The sequence below is a fragment of the Gorilla gorilla genome, chromosome 11 (genome assembly GCF_029281585.2).
Source record: "Gorilla gorilla gorilla isolate KB3781 chromosome 11, NHGRI_mGorGor1-v2.1_pri, whole genome shotgun sequence".
Lineage (NCBI taxonomy): Eukaryota > Metazoa > Chordata > Mammalia > Primates > Hominidae > Gorilla > Gorilla gorilla.
The window spans coordinates 84,127,877-84,152,366 of record NC_073235.2 but is presented as its reverse complement, the minus strand read 5'-3'; the positions used below and the strand labels follow the sequence as shown (position 1 = coordinate 84,152,366).

General features: G+C 39.9%; 1 protein-coding gene across 1 annotated transcript; it reads left to right on the top strand.

Moving 5' to 3' along the window:
• Positions 1 to 1,110: 1,110 nt before the first annotated feature.
• NEUROD1 (neuronal differentiation 1) lies at positions 1,111 to 4,723 on the top strand. The gene is made up of 2 exons (XM_031008692.3): positions 1,111 to 1,382; positions 2,957 to 4,723. Exon 2 carries the CDS (start codon positions 2,968 to 2,970, stop codon positions 4,036 to 4,038), a length of 1,071 nt encoding a protein of 356 aa, XP_030864552.1. The 5' UTR covers positions 1,111 to 1,382; positions 2,957 to 2,967; the 3' UTR covers positions 4,039 to 4,723.
• The last annotated feature ends 19,767 nt before the right edge of the window (positions 4,724 to 24,490 follow it).

The following is a 24,490-nucleotide window of genomic DNA, read 5'->3' as shown; positions in this document are numbered from 1 at the left end:
AGGCTTGTCTGAATCAAGTATCTTATACAGACCCGAGACTGAGGGGAGCAAGAGCGCAGGTCCGGCTGTGGCGAGGTGTCCACCACCGTACTTGTGGTCAATGCCTGGACTAGAGAGCCGAGGCCGTGCAGGGCGGGCTGGCCAGGGAACCAGAAGCGTCCCTGGACTGGCTGAGTGAGGGTGCCCTTTCCAGCAACCCAGTGGCCATGGTTAAAAGGCAGAATCCAACCGTCAAAGAAGTCCCCAGCTCCCACATAAGAGAGCGCAAAGGCCAATGGAACCAAGGCCTCCTCGCGAGAACTAGCTCGCTTTGAGGACAAGATCCTGGGGATGGAGGTGGGGACTGACGTAGTGAGAGGGTCTGGAGGAACAGTCGTAGCTGAAGGTCAGGACATGAAGAATTGCACGTATGGTAGGGATAGAATGGCAGGTACAACTTTTCTGTACTGAAGGAACTGGGAGAGGACGATCCCGTTAGGGAGGTTGGGGAACTAATCTCAACGCTGCGTTTACAGATGAAGCCGCTTTTATATGGCGTATATGTTTGCTTAGAGGGGCCGACGGAGATTAGGAGAAGCCATCCTTTGGCGCCAATGATCAAAGCGTCTGCCAAGGAGAAGAAGTCAAGGGATGGGCCTTTTAGAGAGGGCAAGGAGTCATGCTGCTCTGGATGCCAGTGTCAGGACAAGAAATCGAAAGGAGCGAGGACTCTTCACTGCGTGCCTCAGTCTCCCCGCTTCTGCCTCTTTCACCTCTGTCCTACTTCCGGCGCGAAAGCAGGCCACTCGCTCTGATCTAGACCTAGTTAACATTAGCTTTTCCCTTCCTTCCCTCAAATCCCCTCCCCCCTCTATCCCCGTCCCTTCTGCCGCCTGAAAGGGTTAATCTCTCCTGCGGGTAAAAACAGGTCCGCGGAGTCTCTAACTGGCGACAGATGGGCCACTTTCTTCTGGCCACAAAGGGGCCGGAACGGAGCACTCCGCGGCATACAAATGGGCAGGTCACGTGGTTCCAGGCTCTTGGCTGGACCGGGAAGACCATATGGCGCATGCCGGGGAGGAAGGAGAAGGGGCGGGGGTAGGGGTGGAGGGTGAGGGGAGCGGTTGTCGGAGGAGGGCGGGAGACAAGCAAGGCGTGGGGAGAAGTGGGGAGGAGGGGAGCACGGGGAGCGCACAGCCTGGACGCGTGCGCAGGCGTCAGGCGCATAGACCTGCTAGCCCCTCAGCTAGCGGCCCCGCCCGCGCTTAGCATCACTAACTGGGCTATATAACCTGAGCGCCCGCGCGGCCAGGACACGAGGAATTCGCCCACGCAGGAGGCACGGCGTCCGGAGGCCCCAAGGTTATGAGACTATCACTGCTCAGGACCTACTAACAACAAAGGTAATTACAGTTCTTTCATTTTTTTGCCCCAGAATAGAAGCAATAACTGAAGACTGATGCACCTACATATTCTGTATGTGTGCGTTTGCGAGAGTGTGTATGTGTATTGAGACCAGCATCCCCCTCCATAATTGCCCATAAGTACTCACACATAATGAGTCGTGTCACTCAAGTACCCCCTGCAGGCTTTCTAATTTAAATTTTAAAAATTTGGGTTTCTTTTGTGGATAGCATAGGAGCTTCTTGGATTTTTTTAAAAGAATGCACGGTAACTATGATTATCTGCTAGTGCTGATTTTAAAATCCCAAAAGCAATAATGACTTCACTTTCTCACTTCTTACAGTAAGAAAAAAAATCTATGTTATCAATATATATTTTGTGTGCATGTATTTTACGCACATTGGGAGTGTCAAACTGTGTTTTCAGTGAATGAAAGGGACATGGATACCTTGAGTATTCACACCATGGAAAATAAATCAGGTTCAGAGATAGTTTAGTTGAGAGGGGGGAAAGTGGAGAAAGGGAGAGGGACTCACTCCTGCTACCTGTTACCGCTCCAGAGGAGGCCAAGTCCCCAGCAGCCACTACTAGAGCCAGAAATTCAGTTGTTTTACTAAAGGCTTTTTATTTTCCTTACTAGAAGCGGCAACTTCGCGGTTGCCAATCGCTGACCATTATAATTACTCAATCTTTTAAAGGGGGGTTTGAGGCGAACTTTGAAAAGCCCCAATAAAGAGCGGGCGGCCCTTTCAATGGGCTGTTTATTAGAGAGGAGCCTTCCGCACCTGATCCCCGGCGCGTGGGAGAGCGCTCTGCGCCGCGCCCCCAGCCCTCGCCCTGCAGCTAGCGCTTTTGTACAAGGTGGAAATTTAGCGGTGGGCCAGAGATGGAAGGCAAGAAAAGAAAGGCGAGGGAGGGGTGGAAGACCCTGTCCACTTTTGTTGCCAAATGTTACATTGATGGTGAAACAATTTGGTGGAAACTATTTTTCCTCCTTTCTGCATTTGCTTTTCAGTATCCCGTCGATGTAATCTTCTTAAAAATCGCTGCCAGTATTAGTAAATTACGCAATGGCTGTTCAACTTAAATCGCTAAGTATCTGGAAGCCAGGACAGAAATGGAAGTAGAATGTGTGATTTTACAGCTTTTTCTTTTCTTTTTTTTTTTTTTTTTTTATGGAGTTGTGAGTGACTTTGAACACATTTGGATAAACATGAAGTCGCTGAAATGTACAGTCATTTCCACACACATTATCCTGTCGGGCAACCACCATAAACACATTTAAGTTAATCACTAGGATACAAACACATATGCGTGAGTGGTGTACACATATACATATTCACTGCCCTCCCCCAGTCCTGTCCTCACTCCTACGTACTAGCGGGGCACACGCACGCGCCATTATAGAACACTGCATTTAACTTTTTCTCAGAGGCATTCATTTTGTAATGGGCAGGTACTTTTCGCAAGCATTTGTACAGGTTTAGGGAGTGGAAGCTGAAGGCGTATCTGGCTTTTGAATATAGCGTTTTTCTACTTTTCTTTCTGTTTGCCTCTCCCCTGTTGAATGTAGGAAATCGAAACATGACCAAATCGTACAGCGAGAGTGGGCTGATGGGCGAGCCTCAGCCCCAAGGTCCTCCAAGCTGGACAGACGAGTGTCTCAGTTCTCAGGACGAGGAGCACGAGGCAGACAAGAAGGAGGACGACCTCGAAGCCATGAACGCAGAGGAGGACTCACTGAGGAACGGGGGAGAGGAGGAGGACGAAGATGAGGACCTGGAAGAGGAGGAAGAAGAGGAAGAGGAGGATGACGATCAAAAGCCCAAGAGACGCGGCCCCAAAAAGAAGAAGATGACCAAGGCTCGCCTGGAGCGTTTTAAATTGAGACGCATGAAGGCTAACGCCCGGGAGCGGAACCGCATGCACGGACTGAACGCGGCGCTAGACAACCTGCGCAAGGTGGTGCCTTGCTATTCTAAGACGCAGAAGCTGTCCAAAATCGAGACTCTGCGCTTGGCCAAGAACTACATCTGGGCTCTGTCGGAGATCCTGCGCTCAGGCAAAAGCCCAGACCTGGTCTCCTTCGTTCAGACGCTTTGCAAGGGCTTATCCCAACCCACCACCAACCTGGTTGCGGGCTGCCTGCAACTCAATCCTCGGACTTTTCTGCCTGAGCAGAACCAGGACATGCCCCCGCACCTGCCGACGGCCAGCGCTTCCTTCCCTGTACACCCCTACTCCTACCAGTCGCCTGGGCTGCCCAGTCCGCCTTACGGTACCATGGACAGCTCCCATGTCTTCCACGTTAAGCCGCCGCCGCACGCCTACAGCGCAGCGCTGGAGCCCTTCTTTGAAAGCCCTCTGACTGATTGCACCAGCCCTTCCTTTGATGGACCCCTCAGCCCGCCGCTCAGCATCAATGGCAACTTCTCTTTCAAACACGAACCGTCCGCCGAGTTTGAGAAAAATTATGCCTTTACCATGCACTATCCTGCAGCGACCCTGGCAGGGGCCCAAAGCCACGGATCAATCTTCTCAGGCACCGCTGCCCCTCGCTGCGAGATCCCCATAGACAATATTATGTCCTTCGATAGCCATTCACATCATGAGCGAGTCATGAGTGCCCAGCTCAATGCCATCTTTCATGATTAGAGGCACGCCAGTTTCACCATTTCCGGGAAACGAACCCACTGTGCTTACAGTGACTGTCGTGTTTACAAAAGGCAGCCCTTTGGGTACTACTGCTGCAAAGTGCAAATACTCCAAGCTTCAAGTGATATATGTATTTATTGTCATTACTGCCTTTGGAAGAAACAGGGGATCAAAGTTCCTGTTCACCTTATGTATTATTTTCTATAGCTCTTCTATTTAAAAAAAAATACAGTAAAGTTAAAAAAAATACACCACGAATTTGGTGTAGCTGTATTCAGATCGTATTAATTATCTGATCGGGATAACAAAATCACAAGCAATAATTAGGATCTATGCAATTTTTAAACTAGTAATGGGCCAATTAAAATATATATAAATATATATTTTTCAACCAGCATTTTACTACTTGTTACCTTTCCCATGCTGAATTATTTTGTTGTGATTTTGTACAGAATTTTTAATGACTTTTTATAATGTGGATTTCCTATTTTAAAACCATGCAGCTTCATCAATTTTTATACATATCAGAAAAGTAGAATTATATCTAATTTATACAAAATAATTTAACTAATTTAAACCAGCAGAAAAGTGCTTAGAAAGTTATTGTGTTGCCTTAGCACTTCTTTCCTCTCCAATTGTAAAAAAAAAAAAATTGCACAATTTGAGCAATTCATTTCACTTTAAAGTCTTTCCCTCTCCCTAAAATAAAAACCAGAATCATAATTCTCAAGAGAAGAAAAAATTAAGAGATACATTCCCTATCAAAACATATCAATTCAACACATTACTTGCACAAGCTTGTATATACATATTATAAATAAATGCCAACATACCCTTCTTTAAATCAAAAGCTGCTTGACTATCACATACAATTTGCACTGTTACTTTTTAGTCTTTTACTCCTTTGCATTCCATGATTTTACAGAGAATCTGAAGCTATTGATGTTTCCAGAAAATATAAATGCATGATTTTATACATAGTCACAAAAATGGTGGTTTGTCATATATTCATGTAATAAATCTGAGCCTAAATCTAATCAGGTTGTTAATGTTGGGATTTATATCTATTGTAGTCAATTAGTACAGTAGCTTAAATAAATTCAAACCATTTAATTCATAATTAGAACAATAGCTATTGCATGTAAAATGCAGTCCAGAATAAGTGCTGTTTGAGATGTGATGCTGGTACCACTGGAATCGATCTGTACTGTAATTTTGTTTGTAATCCTGTATATTATGGTGTAATGCACAATTTAGAAAACATTCATCCAGTTGCAATAAAATAGTATTGAAAGCGCAATTGTTGCATTTCTTCTTAAAGGGATTCTGTTTTTATTTTTGGGGAAAATAGTTGCTTTTTTGCTGAGTTAAAAATACTAAACACTATATGTAGAATAAAAGAAAAGAAAAAAGTTTACCTTGGCATATGCTCTTGTCTGTTTATCTTGCACAGGGAGTCACCAGTTATATGTAGATAATGAAAAGACCTAACTGATATTTCATTATTTGCAATATGGGACTGGACGGCAGTACAAACAGTGTGTTTTTTTCTTTGTTTTAAGTGGCTTAGCCTTTAGGTTTTTTATTTCCATTTTAAAAAATGATTGTTACATGTTTTCTTCTATTTCTTTTTTTAAAAGGTGGATTTTAATAATTATTGACAAACAAGACATAAACAAGTATCCTAGCTTAGTTTGTCTATACATTTAAGATGTATAAAACATTACCATTTTCTTGGTCTTCTGTTATCTGTACATTTTTCTGAACTAAACAGTTTTATCTTGCAAACTAGTACTGTCCCAGAGAAATTTATATACCTTTAGGAAATACCAAAGGGAAATGAGTTAATTAATTTAAAGAATCCAAGAGAAGTAACATTTTATAATTGTTCTATTAACAGCTTGTGATGATTTCCATCATTTTTCCAAGAAAAAGCGTAATGGATTATTTGTACTGAAGAACACACTATTTGTACTGTATTTAGGAAGGTGTAATTATTTCCTCCCCCACCCTTTGGGGCACTATTCTGTTGTTTCATGAACACAACTCACTGGAAAAACTTATGGATGATTCTGTCTATTGTTAAGTCCACTTCAAAAAAAAAAAAAAGAGTTTGGCATTTCTTTTCCTCTGGATGTATTGACTGACAGTCATGATTCCTAGGGAATATCATTTTGGCACTTGTGCCCTGGCTCTACTGTGGTGCTCTGATTACTGTCATTAGTAACTCCATTGTTTCTACTCTGATTCGGGTGCCACATTGGATGACTACCCCCCTTCCCAAGCTTGTTCCTTTAATCTCCTTCTCATTGGTGATTTAGGGGTTCCAGAAAGCTGACCTCATTTAGCAAGCTGCTCCAGAAAAATGTGAGTAATGTAATGGACAGGAACAATTAGCCATACTAATAACATTGCCAATGAGGCTGCGTCAAGCTGTGACAGTAGCAGTAAGGAATACTTCGACGTTAAAAAAATGTTTGAGAGCAATTTAAAATATATTATTTTAACATGTTTTCTATCAGCCTTCATCACATGACAGAAATACTTTAAAGTTAGTCCCAACTTTATCTAAAATGCAGCAATCTCATTCCAAGTGAATCAGAGTTGTTATTTTGGAATCAAGCTGTTGCTTTCTATATCCTGGATTGTTCTCACTGTTCTTACTTTAAGAGACATAATACTGATATGATACTTGAATACTACCAGCCTTCTAGCGTAGGAGGTAATGAAGTGAGCATTCAGATCTGATCTAACCTATTAAGTAGCTCAATTTCACCTGCAATTAAAATTAGACATCTTCATGCAAACTAAAATCTGTTGCTGTAGTGAAGAGAAGAAATAAAAGAATGACATTTTGAGAATTCCAGCTTCCAAAATAGCAAACAGGGAAATCTAGACTGTGTTCTTTTGTAAGGTAGAAATGAAGACTAAAAGTTAGGGGTTCCCCCCCCCTCCATTTTGCCAATACAACTTCATTCTAAAACATAGGGATTCTTTCAGTCAGTCAAGGAGTAACTCACATGCCACCATCTTTTATTCAAAGGCAGGCACAGATGTTCCTTCTGCAGGGGAGGATTTAATTTATGAAAATGATATTGTTTATGCATGAATGAACTGCATGCACTCTGCATAACACATAGCACTTCCATCTGATCAGAGAAATACCACAGAACCAGTGCCAATGTCAGAAACATATTCTACAAATTTACTCACTTAAATGTTTAATGAATATTTGGAAGGCATTTTCAAACCATAAGAAACATTTTAAATTATCTTCTTTTACGAATTCCTACCCATATTTAAAAGAGACTCTCACAGTTTTTGTAATTGGCTAATGCTTATATCCAGTTTGTAAGAAAAGAACATATTTTACTAAATGAAAACCAACCAAAAAAAAAAAAATGCTGGCAAGTTTGGCTTCACTGGAAAAAATATTTCTTTTAGTTTTGCTGTTTTATGCTTGTCATGAATAATATTTGGGATTCTATGTGTTTCTTCATCTTGAGCCACGACTATTCCTATCAAATAAGATGCTTAGGTATACTTGTTTAATGTGAAAATCCTATGAATAGTTATTTCTAGAAAAAGCTGGTATGTAAAATCAGGGGGAAATTTCATAAAGATGAAATTGGGCTAAATATTGTAACATGCATAATTACTATTGAATTGGAACACTTCACATAACATATTTTATTTTATATAACCAATTGCAGCTATATAGTATGATCTATCTACTTTTAATCATTAAAACAATTATATATAAATTAAAATGAAAGATTATAATATCTTAAGAATGTTCTAATTTTAGGTTTATAATATGTTACAGTAAAATACCATTTGAAATAAATTTTGTGTTCTAATTTATTAATCTTAAAATCTGTTTTTACATTTGAAAGTCCTTACATTCTTACAAAATTAATGCATTTTCTGAAAGAAGCTAGCAATTACTAAAATGATATATGGATCATTAGCTAACAGTTTGAACCAAGCTGTTTTAGTTCTATAATTATACAAGGAATTTAAAGTGAAAATACCTATTAAGCAATTAATAAAACTAGGTTTCAAAATATTGGCTAATTTTCTCCTAATGGGAAATGTAAAATAGCAAAACTGCTTCTTAAACTACACAAAAGCCTCCTCACTTCTCTTTTTCTCTCTCTCTAACACCACTTATTTCCTGAAGATCATCTAAATAAAATATTTAATTCCAGGGTCTGATGAAGAATAAAAGAGCCAATGCAACATCTTGTGGAACACCAGGACTGAGAACTCTTGTTGTTACCATTGCAAAGAGGCGTTCTGGCGTCAGATGCACAGTGATTTGTATGGTGGCATAATCATTGGCTCCTGGCCAGGCATTATGTTTCAGAGGACACTATTGTCAAGAACCATTCAACTAGAAATCTGCACTGTATGCACTCAAAAGTTGAGATCATCTGCCTTCCTATGACAGGAAGAATTCTGTGCTGGCAATTGACTCATGGACTCTCTTCACATACACTAAGGCTTGGTCCAGTGGCTCTGATGGAATTAACTGTGCAGCCAAACTAGTGGCATTGACAAGACAAGGCCACAGTCTCTGGGGACTTCTTGTTAAATTGCTAATTTTAAAATGCAGAGTATTATGTTAATGCTGGATTAAATCTTCAAATACATTAAATGTGGATTTGGCCATCTAAGCATTATTATGTTATTTGCCCAGTTAATTTAGAGGTAGATGGATGGTGACAATAACCATCTCTACAGATCCACAATTCTAAGAGATGGATCCAATTGTGAAATGATATGGAGAGATAGAGTAAGTTCAATCTAGCATATATGAAGTAATTTGGTAACTGACTTTTCTGTTAACAAGATCAAAAGCTAACCTGCTTTACACTTTCATGTCTAAGGACAGCCAACCAGAGAGGTGGCTTCACACACTAGCCCACTGCTAAGTGCTTTTCATTCACTTTCATATTTCATCATCAAAGCACCCTCCTGTCTTATTTATAGATGCGGAAACTTCAGGAAGTTGAGATACCTAGATATTTGCATTCCTGTCTTCCTTTCTTCATTCAGGTTTTTCTTTCATTGCCACTTCCTCAAAGAAGCTTTTACTGATTCCCATTTAAAATAGCAACTGACTTCAACTCCACCAAAATCACTGTATTGCCCCTCCCTCTTTCCAGAGCATTTGCCTATCAGATGTTATCTTATGTATTTACTTGTATAGCTTATTTTTAAACTATCTATCTCTAGGTCTTCTGAGCACCTGAGAAACAGAGACAAAGTTGTCTCTTCTGTGTGTTGCTGTTCCTCTGGTGCTTAGAAGACCTAGAGGATCCTCAATAAATATTAACTTTCCAAGGGAACTGAAGAGCACTAATGTGATGCTAAAGCCTGTTGCCTTAACCACTATGCTATAAGTCAAATCAGTTGAGAATGGAGAGGACCACAAATTATTTTCAGTCTAGCAAATGTTATAAACATTAATTCTATAAAAAGAAAACAATTGAAACTAATTTCTTATTATATTGCATGGCACCAAACTCCCCCCACTTCCTTTTTGAGGATCATGAGTTGTCTGTCATTGTTTCTTTTTATTGATATCAATTGGTTAAATATAATCTGGAATTGGAATAAAAGAAAAACTATTATAGGTTTTTTCCAGACCATGTATTTCAGTGCATATTATTTTTTCCTTTCTGTTCATTATTCTTTCAGTAATTGTACTTGTTCTATTTTTAGTGTTATGTAAAATTACTCTAGCTCATAATTTCTATTTTGAAGTGTTCAGTGTATAAACTTAGCACATCAATACTATCTTTTTAGTGTTCATGCTCAATGATGTCAGTTAAGAGATCACCATCACTTTTGGTGACGTCAGTGAAGGGGTATTACAATGCTTAAGAGAACTGTTAATCCCTTTCCACTGGTGTCACTAACAATTGTAGTGCTTGTTTACTCATAGCAGGTACGTGACTAAGTAATGTTAACATCAAAGCAGAAAGAGGATAATAGAGTGTTCTAAAAAGAAAATTCGGTGGTTGGGTGCAGTGGCTCACACCTGTAATCCCAGCACTTTTGAGAGGCCAATGGGGGTGGATAGTTTGAGCCTAGGAGTTCAAGACCAGTCTGGGCAATATGGTGAAACCTCGTGTCTACAAAAAATACAAAAACTAGTGGTGCATGATGGCATGCATCTATAGTCCCAGCTACTCGGGGGGCTCAGGTGGGAGGATCACCTGAGCCTGGGGAGGTCAAGACTGCAGTGAGACGTGATTGTACCACTGTACTCCAGCCTGGGTGACAAAGTGAGACCCTGTCTCAAAAAAAAAAAAAAAAGATTTGAGATAACATCACTTGTCATTGTTTGTTAACTGAATAATCTTTATTCTAGCCAGTGCCTAAATACATAATAAATGATAGTACAAATGGATATAAATTATAACTAAACCTAAGTAGTGATATTTATTACAATATTTCTTTACTAGAAGAATTTCTTTGTTAATAGAGGCAAGGCTACTTGTTTAGATACCTTAAAATATCAACATAAGATTTTTGGATAAATAAATTAATGATTCTTTGATTCTGACTGGCATATTAAAAATATTAAGCGAAGAGATCTTTGCTTCCCAGGTTTTATTTTTGTCTAATTAACTACTGGTGCATTTATATTAAAACATATTGTCAAGGGAAAGCATATATACACATATATATATATATGTATATATGGTGTGTGTGTGTGTGTGTGTGTGTGTGTATGTATGTACACATATGCTATACTTGGCTGAGTAGTATCCCCTTCCCTTGCCCACCTCTCTCCCAAATTTATGTCCATCCAGAACCTTAAAATGTGGCCTCATTTGAAATATTGTCTTTCCAGATTTAATTAAGATATAAGATGTAAATTGATACAAGTTCATGCTGGATTACGGTGGGCCCTAAATCCAATCACTGATGTCCTGATAAGAAGCAGACAGAACACACAGACACACAGCATACAGGAAGAATGGCATGTGAAGGCAAAGACAGAGACTGGAGTGATGTGTCTACAAATCAAGGGGCCCCAAGGATTTGGGGCAAACATCAGAAGCTGCGAAAGAGACAGGAATTCTCAGCTTCTCCTTCTGAATCCCTAAGAAGGAATCAACCCTGCTGACACCTTGATTTTAAACTTCTTGTCTCCAGAACTGTAATATAATACATTTCTGTTGTCTTAAGCTACCCAGTTTCTGGTGATTTGTTATGGCAGCCCTAGGAAACTGATAGGTATACTAAAATCTCTAATGAATTGATGTTAAATATATATAAGTATAGGAGAGTTCATTTAAATTCTTCTGAAAATGTCTTCTTAAACTTTTAATGATACAGTATATAACAACCAGTATACATAGTTGGTATCGGGTTTGACATTTAAACAAGCTGACAAAAAACAGCTATTTAATAAACATCTGAATTATATAAAAGTTTTATTGTTTATTATTCATGTGAATGACTTAAACTGACATCTACATTTAGTGAAGTGTGAATGGGCCTAGCCAATAAACTATGGGTAATTTTTTTAAGTCTCATCTTTGAACTCACAAAAAATTATCAAATATCAGCTATTATGTATTCTTCATGTGAAGAAAATGTCATATTTATTTGATTTGTGGATTAGCATATATATTAATAGAGCTTTTGAAAGAACAAATGTAGCACTTTCCCGATTTCGCAGACACTCATTTAACACACAAGTTCATATTTTAAAGTACATAATTTAAAAAAATTCTAGTCCAAATGAATTTAAGTGCCATGACTTCTAAAAATTCTGTCTCTATTTTTGGGTTTTATAGGACCTTGAGCCAGTACTCTTCTGGTGAGCTTAAGAGGCTAAGACTTCACCTTTAGTTATATGGGGCTTTCATCTGATTATTTGTCTATTTTGATTGCTCTAAATACAAGTTAGTGTGTATTTCATCCGAATGTATTTCATTATAAGTTTTGGTTTTATGTAGATCTGGGGATCTGTCTTGTTTTTAATCTTGATTGGTCTGTTTGTTTTGGGATAGTTGGTACTTTCATTTCTTATGCTTGCTTTCTTTTTCATTTTGTGCCCAACTTTAGTCAGGTGAACATCAGTAAGGAATAAAATTTTATTGTTTTAAGCCACTGAAAAAATTTAAAAACCACATCATAACTCTGCCTCTGCTGACTGATAAAAATGCTAACTTATTAAGACAAAATGTTATGCAAGAAGACTTTATTGGAATAGAGAAACTTCCTTTTTATGTAAGAAATATCAACAGAGACATGTGCCTTTCTTGTGACAAATGTGGTATGTGTGTGGATTAGAGGTCTGGAATGTGGCAGCATTTTGGTACTTGGAGGGGAGAATTTGAGTAGGGTAGAAAGATAGACGGGGAGCAGAGGATGATTCTCACCCAGTAGAAAGCAGAGTGAAGAAAGAAAGGGGAATTGTTTTTTGCATTATATTATTTGAACTGTGGATTAAGTCTTTCCATAAGCCATCCCTACGCCTCTAAGTAGGTTTTATTAACTTAAGCTGGTTTGAGATGGGTTTTTGGTCACACACAAGAATTGCCTGATACAAGAGAGGCTTTGATTTTGTTGTTGCTTGCTCATTTTTATACACTAAGGTGGAGAAAACCCTGGACATAGTGAAGACGAAATTGAGGAAGGTGTTGGGTAGAGTGGAGGGTAGAAGACCTGTAACATAGGTACAGAATTACATTAAACTGGAAGGACACTTATATCCAGATATAGGAGTCAGGGTAGAAAGAGAGAATTTTAGCAGTAAGGGTAACAGAGTAGCAGAAGTTTATTCTTACCAGGTCCTGTTATGTGACAGTGGAGGCATGTTGACCTTCTGACTAGGGGAGTTAAAGGAGAACACCGAAGGTTTAGAATAACGTCTCTAAGGATAGAAAGAGAAAGTTTCATCAAGACTAATCAATAATAGGGCAGCAGAGCTTAGAGCCAAGCAAATTCAGAGACCATGATATTATAGTAGTTTGTAGTGGTCTCAATCCATCTAATTTTTCAGCATTTTCTCAATGGCCCATACTTAGCAGTGGTAGTGTTTTATGGCATTTGGACAACAGAAGTGAAAGCACTGGTAAGAGAGACGTTGAAGTGAAACACCATGGGGCTCAGAAAAGCAGAGTTGATCCATCTGGTACATGGGCAAGGATGGTCCTGAACAATTCTGCAGTAAGTTGGAAGATAGAAAAAATACCTAATGAACTTGTAGATCTGGGTAAGGAGATTTTTGGCAGAATATTGTAAGGCTAATTGGCTTCTCTTAACTATACGAGATAGGGTTTTACAAGGGAGAGATAAGCGAGCATAATTTAGAAGAACTATAGGGGGTCCCAGGCAGACTCTCTGGCTGGAAAATTATTCTGATAGCAAGAAATTAGCCCCAAAGCAAAGATGAAAAGTAGGGTACTTCCAATTAAACATGTCATAAGGGCAAGCCTCAATCAAGAGTGTGGCTAGAAGGCACAGCTCACCTGGACAAAAGTGCTTCTAAGCATATTAGGAGCATATACCACAATAACCTGACTTGGACCCAAAGTTGAGAGAGGCCAGTCTCAAAAAAATTTGAGGGAATGGCTTTTGCATAATATGATACTTTATATACATATCTGTTACATATCATATATATCATATTAAAAAGAAAAAAACCCTGTTTTTCCTTCCGTTCTTTCATATAACCCTTCTGACAACAAATGTGGAGTTTTTCACACACTAAGCAATTCTTTAGTTCTTGCTGGACACCTCCTGGATGTCCTACAATTCAACTCGATTCTCACACAACTGCCCAGAGTCAGTGCAGACCCGCAGATTAAAGGCTCAGCCCCAAAAGACTACCCTCCACTTTAGATGTCAATCACAGGTCTCAACTTCATTTACTTCTGAAGGACGAGCTATACATTGGAGGAAACCCCTCTTTCAATAATTTGCTAGAATGGCTCACAAAACTCTGGGAAACATTTACTTATGGTTCCCAATTTATTATAAAGGATATAACTCAGAAACAGCCAAATGGAATAGATTCATAGGGTGAAAAATGGGAGAGAGGCATGGAGCACAACTCTCTCAGCACCTCCATGTGTTCACCAACCCAGAAGCTCTCAGAACTCCTTCATTTAGGGCTTTTATGGAGCTTTATCAAGTAGGAATGATTCATGAAATACTGGCATTGGTGATTAACTTAACCTCCAGCCCCTTTCCCCTCCCTCAACATTGGGGGTGAAGCTAAAAGTTCCAACTCTGTAATCACAGGGTGAGCTTCCCTGGCAACTAGTCCCCCCATCCTTAGGGGGCATCTGAAAGTCACCTCATTAACATAAACTCAGGTGTGGTTGAAAGGGATGTTTTGAATAACAAAAGATGCGCCTTTTCCCTTTATCTTTCTGAGTTGTTTCAGGAGCTAGGGACAAAAGACTAATACTATAACAACAAAAAAAAAAAAAAATTCAATTTTTGCTTTTATCTCTTGGGAATTACAAGGATTTTAGGAGCTCTGTCCAGAAGCCAGTGATGAAGATCAAAATACATATTTCTTATTATATCACAATTTCACACATGTACATGATATCCGTAAGATAAGTGAACTACATAAAGTAAGCTCACAAAGTTTCTATAGGAGTTTTGTCCATTTACAAACAGTTTGTAAGCTAAAAGTATCTGTGACAAGCCTCAGTCAATTTAGAAGTTCATTTTTCCAATGTTAAGGACATGCCTGTGACACAGCCTCAGAAGGTCCTGATGACATGTGCCCAAGGTGATCAGGCTACAGCTTGGTTTTATACATTTAGGGAGACATAAGACATCAATCGATACATGTAAGATGAATATTAGCTCAGTCCAGAGAAGCAGGGCTACTGAAAGTGGAGGCTTTCAGGTCACAAGCAGATTCAAAGGTTTTCTGATTGGGAATTGGTTGAGTTATTATCTTAAGACCTGGAATTAATAAAAGGGAATTTATCATGCAGATGAAGCTTTAGGTAGCAGGCTTCAGAGACATTAGATTGTAAAGGTTTCTTATCAGACTTAAAAGAGTCTGTTCTAACAGTCTTTGGGTCTCAGTGTTGATGTTAATGCTGGTCAGCTGTGCCTGAATTCCAAAAGGGAGGAGAATATAATGAGGCATGTCTGAGTCCCTTTTCCCTTCAAGGCATGAACTAGTTTTTCAGGTTAACGTTGGAATGTCCTTGGCTGAGAGGAGGGGTCCATTGAGATGGTTGGGTGGCTTGGAATTTTATTTTTGGTTTACAAGTTTAACATTAAAAGCCTCTGTACCTCCAATGTTTTATGGACAAAAAGAAGGCTGAAAAAGCTACTTGGCTGTAATCATGGGCCATTTCTTGCTGAAAAGAAGAATAAAATGGAGGGCAGAACCAAAAGCCCAGAGGCTAGAGCCAAGAGCTGCTGAGAATGAGGAATTAGGGAACCACTCTCAGAGAGCAGATCTGGATGTGAGATAGGAACATTCTCTTTCTCAGGGTCTATGAAACTGGCAACATATGCTCTCCTGAATTTCAGAATTGCTATGGACCAGTGACTGTGATATGCTTTCTATATTTTTCCCTTTTGAATGGATGCATCTATCTTGATTATCCTCTGTCTCATTATTGTATGTTGGATTTGTGTGGGATGATAACATGTGTTTTTAGTTCCTAGGTTCCCAGAATAAGAGGAGCACACTCAAAGAGCGACATTTATGAGATACTGGATTTTTCACTTGATATCATAATTGGGTGAGACTTGAAAGAAAGTGAACATATTTTGCAAACGAGAGGGATGTTAACCACTGACAACCACACCCACAGGGTCCACTGTATTAGCTTATCTGCATAGACGGCTGCCAACAATTCCTTCTGTCCATATATAGATTCCCTTTTTTAATGTGACTGTTTCACCTGCCAGCAACTGAAGGGCTTTATTTCCATTTCCCCTTGTGACTTGTTTGACGAACAGCAAGAAGCAAAAGTAATGCTATTCCAATTCTAGACCTGGGCCTTAAGAGGCATGACAGCTTCTGCTTTTACTCTCTTGAAACTCAATGTCATTTTTTAAAAGCTCAGGCTAGACTACTCATCATGAGGGACCACATGAAAAGAGATAGGCCCAGCTAGTTTCCACCCATTCCAGCCACTCCAGATGCGATGCCAGACATGCAAATGAAGCCATCTTGGATATTTCAGCCCCAGCTGAGCTTCCAGCTAAATTTAAGTACATTCAGTTGATACCTCATAGAGCAGAACTACTGAGCTGACTTCATCCAACTCACAGAATCATAATGAATAACAAATCATTGTTGCTTTAAGTCAATACGTTTAAAGTTTTTTTGTTATCCAGTTGTAGATGAATTATACAGCTTGGGGGGAAAAAGGAGATAGCACACTGTTAGTTGCCTCATCAATATTCATCCCCAACTTCTTTTTCCTTTTTAGTAGGTCTCACCTCCCACCTGGAAGCTGAAAACACCTTTCCCAGTCTCTCTGGAAGCTACAGCACAGGCATGTTGCCCAATTCTAAACAATAGGACATGACAGGAGGTCTGCTGGGTGGGATTTTTGAAAATATTTTATTTTCTGGTTAAGAAAAAAGAAATGCCCAAGGAAAACCTACAAATGCCCCTTCCATTCTTGCTTTTGGACATTTTTTGGGAGACGGTATGATGCTTAGCACTCCTGCAGCCATCTCGGGGCCAACAATAGAATCCTTGTTGCTACCTGGTGATAGTGAAGTAGACAGCTACAAAGCTCTTGATTTCTTTTTTTTTTTTTATCTTTTTAAAAAAATTTTATTATTATACTTTAAGTTTTAGGGTACATGTGCACATTGTGCAGGTTAGTTACATATGTATACATGTGACATGCTGGTGCGCTGCACCCACTAACTCGTCATCTAGCATTAGGTATATCTCCCAGTGCTATCCCTCCCCCCTCCCCCCACCCCACAACAGTCCTCAGAGTGTGATGTTCCCCTTCCTGTGTCCATGTGTTCTCATTGTTCAATTCCCACCTATGAGTGAGAATATGCGGTGTTTGGTTTTTTGTTCTTGTGATAGTTTACTGAGAATGATGATTTCCAATTTCATCCATGTCCCTACAAAGGACATGAACTCATCATTTTTTATGGCTGCATAGTATTCCATGGTGTATATGTGCCACATTTTCTTAATCCAGTCTATCATTGTTGGACATTTGGGTTGGTTCCAAGTCTTTGCTATTGTGAATAGTGCCGCAATAAACATACGTGTGCATGTGTCTTTATAGCAGCATGATTTATAGTCCTTTGGGTATATACCCAGTAATGGGATGGCTGGGTCAAATGGTATTTCTAGTTCTAGATGCCTGAGGAATCGCCACACTGACTTCCACAATGGTTGAACTAGTTTACAGTCCCACCAACAGTGTAAGTGTTCCTGTTTCTCCACATCCTCTCCAGCACCTGTTGTTTCCTGACTTTTTAATGATTGCCATTCTAACTGGTGTGAGATGGTATCTCATTGTGGTTTTGATTTGCATTTCTCTGATGGCCAGTGATGATGAGCATTTTTTCATGTGTTTTTTGACTGCATAAATGTCTTCTTTTGAGAAGTGTCTGTTCATGTCCTTTGCCCACTTTTTGATGGGGTTGTTTGTTTTTTTCTTGTAAATTTGTTTGAGTTCATTGTAGATTCTGGATATTAGCCCTTTGTCAGATGAGTAGGTTGCAAAAATTTTCTCCCACGCTCATGGGTAGGAAGAATCAATATTGTGAAAATGGCCATACTGCCCAAGGTAATTTACAGATTCAATGCCATCCCTATCAAGCTACCAATGACTTTCTTCACAGAATTGGAAAAAACTACTTTAAAATTCATATGGAACCAAAAAAGAGCCCACATCGCCAAGTCAATCCTAGGCCAAAAGAACAAAGCTGGAGGCATCACACTACCTGACTTCAAACTATACTACAAAGCTACAGTAACCAAAACAGCATAGTACTAGTACCAAAACAGAGATATAGATCAATGGAACAGAACAGAGCCCTCAGAAATAATGCCGCATATCTACAACTATCTGATCTTTGACAAACCTGAGAAAAACAAGCAATGGGGAAAGGATTCTCTATTTAATAAATGGTGCTGTGGAAACTGGCTAGCCATATGTAGAAAGCTGAAACTGGATCCCTTCCTTACACCTTATACAAAAATCAATTCAAGATGGATTAAAGACTTAAACGTTAGACCTAAAACCATAAAAACCCTAGAAGAAAACCTAGGCAATACCATTCAGGACATAGGCATGGGCAAGGACTTCATGTCTAAAACACCAAAAGCAATGGCAACAAAAGACAAAATTGACAAATGGGATCTAATTAAACTAAAGAGCTTCTGTACAGCAAAAGAAACTACCATCAGAGTGAACAGGCAACCTACAAAAGCTCTTGATTTCTAATGACATCATATGGGATGAACCAACCCAGGAACAGCCTGACTCTGGACCTCTTTTAATGTCAGAAATAAAATCTTATTTGTAAACCACTCTTAAGTTGTATAGGTTGTTGACACAGGCACTGAAGTGCCTCCAAATGGTGATGAATAATGAGGCAAAAGTCAAAGACAGCAAGTCTAGTGCCAAATTTTTTGATGCCTATGGGTAAGAAGCTCAAGAAAGTGAGATATTTTCTTTCTTTTTAAAATTTATTTTTATTTTTGTGAGTATATAGATGTATACATTAGTCAGCTATTTTCAATAGTGAGAAGGGATGTTGCCACTTAGTATAATGCCTTTTTCATAGCTTTCATAGAAACCATATATACATATAGTATAGAAAATGAGGATAGATTTCTGACTTAAACTGCCTATTTCATTTGTGTGCCTGGTTACACCTAATTTAAGACTCTACAATACAGCATTGCTAGCAGTTACTGTGAGAATATTTCAAGCTCCCTATTTGCTGGAAATACATTTCATTTTTTTGTTCCAAGTTTATGAATATTAGAACCTACCTAAAAAGGAGCTTTTAAAAACTTGAGGAAAGGAAAAGGGAGGGCCTACTTTTCTTGCCTGTGTTATTTCTTGTTACTGCTGATTGAGATGCTAGAGATCATATTGGGTGAGATGTGTCTTAGAATACAGCTGAGCAATTCACTTTTAACAGTTTCCATCTGAGTACAAAAAACTGGTATGTGCAGAAAACTTGATATTCTGACTTGGCGGGATTCTAGGATTTGTTCTATTTTTTTCTGTAATTATTGTAGGGACATATGGCCCTGTACCTTTTGGGCAGCAGGAGCCAGAATAGCAGGAACATTCTGACAAAATTCCCACTCAGCATGAGAGGGAAGCAGTCCCCTTGATACACTGATGATGTGCCCACTTAGCATTACAAGTGTTTGAGAGATGGACACAACTAAAACTCACCTCACTCAAAATATATATTGACATGGAGAAAGTAAATACAATTTGCTGTTATTAACCTTTCTTCTCACCATTGAGACATGTTAAATATCTGAAATTAATAAAGGAATTAAATTTAAAAAGTTTACTTATCATGCATTTAACACATTTATTGAGCATCTGTTATATAAATGCACTGTTTTAGGCACAAGAGATAGAGACATAAATAAGCAGATTAAATCACTATTCTCAACTGAGGTACTAATCTGATATAAGAGAGGAGACAGAAATAAGTAAACATTATAAATCAACTACATACTTTTACATGGTGTAAAGTGCAATTAAGAAAATATTATTGAATAGAGGTCAATTTTGGAATGGTTGGGCAGGGAAGACCTTCTGAGGTGACAAGAAGTTGGCCTGGGCACCATGCGGAGCTCTACCATGGTGAAAAGTGTTCCAGACAGAGTAGACAGCAACAGCAGAGGCCCTGAATGAGAATGCACTTGGCTTATCTGAAGAGGAGAATGAAGGCCAGTGTGGTAGGACACATACTAATAATAGAAGAAAACTGATAGAAAAGAGGGTTTGAGCAGGTGGGCAGGAATTGGACAACATGGTGTCTCATATGTCATAATAGAAGTTTGGATTTTATTCTACCTGCAGTGAGAAGTTCTTAATAAAAAAAAATTCTATAAACTGGAGTTTGAGAAAGAACTATGTTGATGATAGCATAAGCCCTCAATCATTTGTCACATAAACTCCAAACTTCAGCAGAGACTCAGGTAGATCAAAGGGACTACCACAGGATTACCCACTGGCTAAAATTCAGATCCATGGCAGTTGGTTCTGACTAGAATTAGACTTCCTTGTCTGTTGCCCTCATTGCAGTGGGTCTGAATGTCTCTGTCGGCTGTGAATTTTTCTCCCTCTATCTGTGGCACTGAGAAGGTGGCCCAGACTTCTGGAGTCTGTCTCATTGGCCTATTACTTGGTGATTTGCTGCCCTTCTTCTGGAAGTTTGGGTATTTGTTTTCAGAGCATACTTAAAGGCCTCCTGAAAGCAATGTTAACAATAGCAGGATATATTTTACAGTCTTCTACTCAGACTTGGATTTTTAAGAACCAGGGATGGAGACTGTGTTTCCAGATCTAGTCAAATCCCTTCCAAACATAAAGGAACAAAGTGCCTTTTAAACTAGGACCTGTACTGTTTAATGCTCTGGAAACAAATACCCAAGCTTCAGCCAAAGGAGGGAAAGCTATGTTCAGGAAGCTTCCTGAAAGTTTTTTGAAAGCAATTTTCATGCATTAGTATTTTACATATATATATACACACACACACACACACATATATATACACATATATATATATACGCATGAATCACTAATGAGACAATTGATCTTCAGGAACTAACATGAAATAATTGGGGTATCTTGGTATTATTGTTATAGATAAATGTTGAAGAAGTTCATCCTTTCAGATATTAATTGAGCACTTACTGTGTACTAAGAACTGTGATAGATACTGGGGATTTAATGGTGAACAAGATAAATTCTCTACCATCAAGGAGCTTATATTCTAACAAACTGAAAATTTACTGAGTGTTCTCTGTATTTCAGTATTGTTACTAAGTACACTAACTTAGTGGGGAAGCTAGACAATAAACAAAGAAGTATGTAATAAGAATTAATAGTAAGTGCTGTAAAGAATACTAAAGCAGGTTATGGTAGAGAGATTAATGGCAGCCTGAAGATGTCCATGTTTCAATCCCCAGAACCTGTGAATATGTTACCTTACATAGCAAAAGAGGCTTTGAAAACATAATTAAGGGTTATCTGGGCAGGCCCAATGTAATCATAAGAGTCCTTATCTAAGACGGGGGACAAAGGTCAAAGACAGAGGAAAAGAGACGATTTAAGGATAGAAGCAAAGAGGAGAGATGTTAGACTGCTGGCTTTGAAGTTGGAAAAAGTGAACATGAGCCAAAACAAACAAAACAGAACAAAACAAAATCCACAGGTGACCTTTAGAAAAGGGGTCCCCAGTCTCTGGGCCATGGACCAGTACCTGTCTGTGGCCTGTTTGGAACCAGGCCGCCCAGCAGGAGGTGAGTGGTGACTGGTGGACAAGCAAGTCTTACCACCTGAGCCCTGTCTCCTGTCAGGTCAGTGGCAGCATCAGATTCTCATAGCAGCCTGAATCCTACTGTGAACTGCACATGCAAGGGATCTAGTTTGTGCTCCTTATGAGAATCTAATGCCTCCAAAATGCTCACCCCTCCAAACTGCCCCCATCCGTGGAAAAACTGTCTTCCGCAAAACCAGTCCCTGGTGCCAGAAAGGCTGGGGACCACTGCTCTAGAAGCCAGAAAAGAGGAGATATATTTTCCTCTAGAGCCTACAGAAGGAATACAGGCCTGCTGGCACCTTGATTTTAGTCCTGTGAAACTGATTTTGGATTTCTGACCTCCAGAAATGTAAAACAATGCATTGGTTTTGTTTCAAGTCACTAAATTTGTGGTAATTAGATACAGCAGCAGTAAGAAATGAATACACAGGTTTACAGGATGGTGAATTATGGAGGGTGCTCAGGAATGGCCTCTTTGAGGTGGTGGCCTTTAAACAGAAAAATGAGCAAAGTGAAGGAATGAACCATCTGGTGGGGAGAAAAGCATTCCAGTCAGAGGGAACAGCAAAAGCGAATGCTCTGAGAAGGGATTATTCTTCTCAATGTGTTTGAGGACTGGCAAGAAGGCTTTGTGTGAATGAGCAAGGGGAAAAAGTTAGTAGGTGATCTCGGAGACACAGCCAGGGTCCAGATTATAAAGGACCTCTCGCCTTGCTAAGCATTTTGACTTTATTCCAAGAATAATGGGAAGTCAATGGAAGGTTGTGAGCAGGGTTATATGATCTCGTTATTTTTTAAAGGCACAATGTAACTCCAAAATGGAAAATTGGCTCTGGGCTGGAGGTGCCAGCACAGGGGAAACGGAAAGCAGAGAGCTGGGTTGGGAGAGCGGAGACTGAAGTTGTCCAGCTGAGGGGTGCAGAAGTGCAGACTGCAATGACAGCAGGCAGAAAGGACTATATGTTCTAGACAGAATGGACAGGATTTGCTGGTAGATTGGATTGAAGGCATGAGACAAAGGAGACATGGATGATATCAAGGATTTTGATACTACAGATTTGAAACATTCTGAGAGGGACAGGTTTGTGATGGAAAATCATGAGTCTGGTTTTAGATGTTTTAGAAGCTTATTGGACAGCCAAGTAGAGATGTCAGGTAGGCAGCCAGACATAATACCTAAAGTTCAGGAGAGTGGTTGGTGCGTGTGACATCATTTGCAGAACCCTGGATGGTACATAAAGCACGGGACAGTGTGTGGATAGATCCTAAAGCGAGACCTAGGGCACTCCAGCCCTGGAAGAAGGCAGCTTATCAAAGGAAAAAGAAAGAAAGAAGGAAACACAACTCTTATTACTTCCATCTTCAGGACAATTCAAAGCCAGTGTTTTTTGACTTCCTGGCTTGAGTGAAGCTTGAAAAATGGCAACTTGCCCCTTTGCAAAGCTCCTAAGGAGTAGCCATTGGCTTGGCCTGTTTGCACTGGCTCTGGGTGAGCTTTTAAAATGCCAGTGAGCTCTAATTGTGTTGATTGCCTAACAGCTGTGAATACAAGATGCTGACTCCAGAACTGCAACTCATTCTGCGAAGGGCACCGTCCTTTTCCCTCTAATGACTGCTGAACAGAGCCACCTGAAGCCTGCATGGGGTTTAGCAGCAGCTGCACTTCTGCTCTAAGAAACAGCTCACTGCAGTCAGATCAAACTGAAGCTCTTCCTTGCTTTTCCTCGAAGCTTGGGTACTCATTGTCGGAGCATTAAACAGTAAGAGTCCTAGCTTAACTGGTGCACAGTGCTTTATGTTTGGTAGGGATTTGGTTAGGCCTACAAACCGTCTAAGAACCTTGAGAAACTCCTGCTGTAGTTAGCTCTTTCTGTGACTTTGCAGTGTGACCAGGAATGAGGACAGAATAAGAATTTGCTGCCTCTATGATAGAACTGTTTAGGCACTAGAACACTGGAACTAGATCTACAACCCTATGAATTTAATTTCCTCTGCAACTCCCCTACTCCTTCTTTTCAATATGATGATAATGACCTTGTTTAAAAAAAAAAAAAGCCTTCTGCTTTACTTCCCACTCTGCTCCTCTTCCCAGGGACTCACTTTCTTCCTGACTGCTTCCCCATTACAAGTACTCAGCTCCCTGTTTTATCACCCTGCTTAGAGCAGCCATTATCAGCCTTGGCTGAACATTGGAATTACCTGGGAACTTTTAAAAATCCGGAAGTCTGGGTCTCGCCTCCAGAGATTCCAGCTTAATTGTCTTGAGCGTGGCCTGGACATTTGGGTTTTCAAAAGTTCCCTATGTAACTTTAATGTGCAACCACAATTGAGAATCACTAGCCTCCAGACTCTCTGTGTTATCAAAATTAATGAGCAGCTGATTTTAGAAATCTCAGTTATCAGGAGAAAAGGGTGAACCCCCCCAGGGCTCTTCTCCTTTTCCAGGTGACACTTCTTTATGGCAGTGCGTGAAAGTGAAGCCCTGCTGCTTGTAATCTCCCTCAAGGGAGTGCAAGATCCAGGCAAAGACAAGACTGCAGAGGCGCTACCTTGGGGGAAAGTAGGACCCTAAATACTTACACCTGGAGGCACTTACCTTTAATACTGAATTTGTCAGATGCAAATTTGTCTATGCAAACCAGGGCCTTATCTCTACTTCCCCTCAGGGGTTTTGGGAAGTGCGCTAGTACTCTGAAACAGGGTTGTAAAGCATCACCTCTGCTCTCCAGGGAACCCTCTGGAAAGGAGGTGGAAAAACAGAGGCTTCCACCCTTGCAACTCTAAGTGTGTTCCTTGGCCAGTGGGATCCATCACCTAGTATTTTCTTAGATATGTGGTATCTGGGAGCCAGTCCCACACCTATGCAATAAGAATCTCCATTTGAACAAGATGCCCAAGCGATTATATGCAAGTTTAAGATTGAGGACGGCTG

Bases quoted from the DNA above. Each gene is read 5' to 3' on its own strand.
- NEUROD1 (XM_031008692.3), top strand. From the start codon at position 2,968: ATGACCAAATCGTACAGCGAGAGTGGGCTGATGGGCGAGCCTCAGCCC.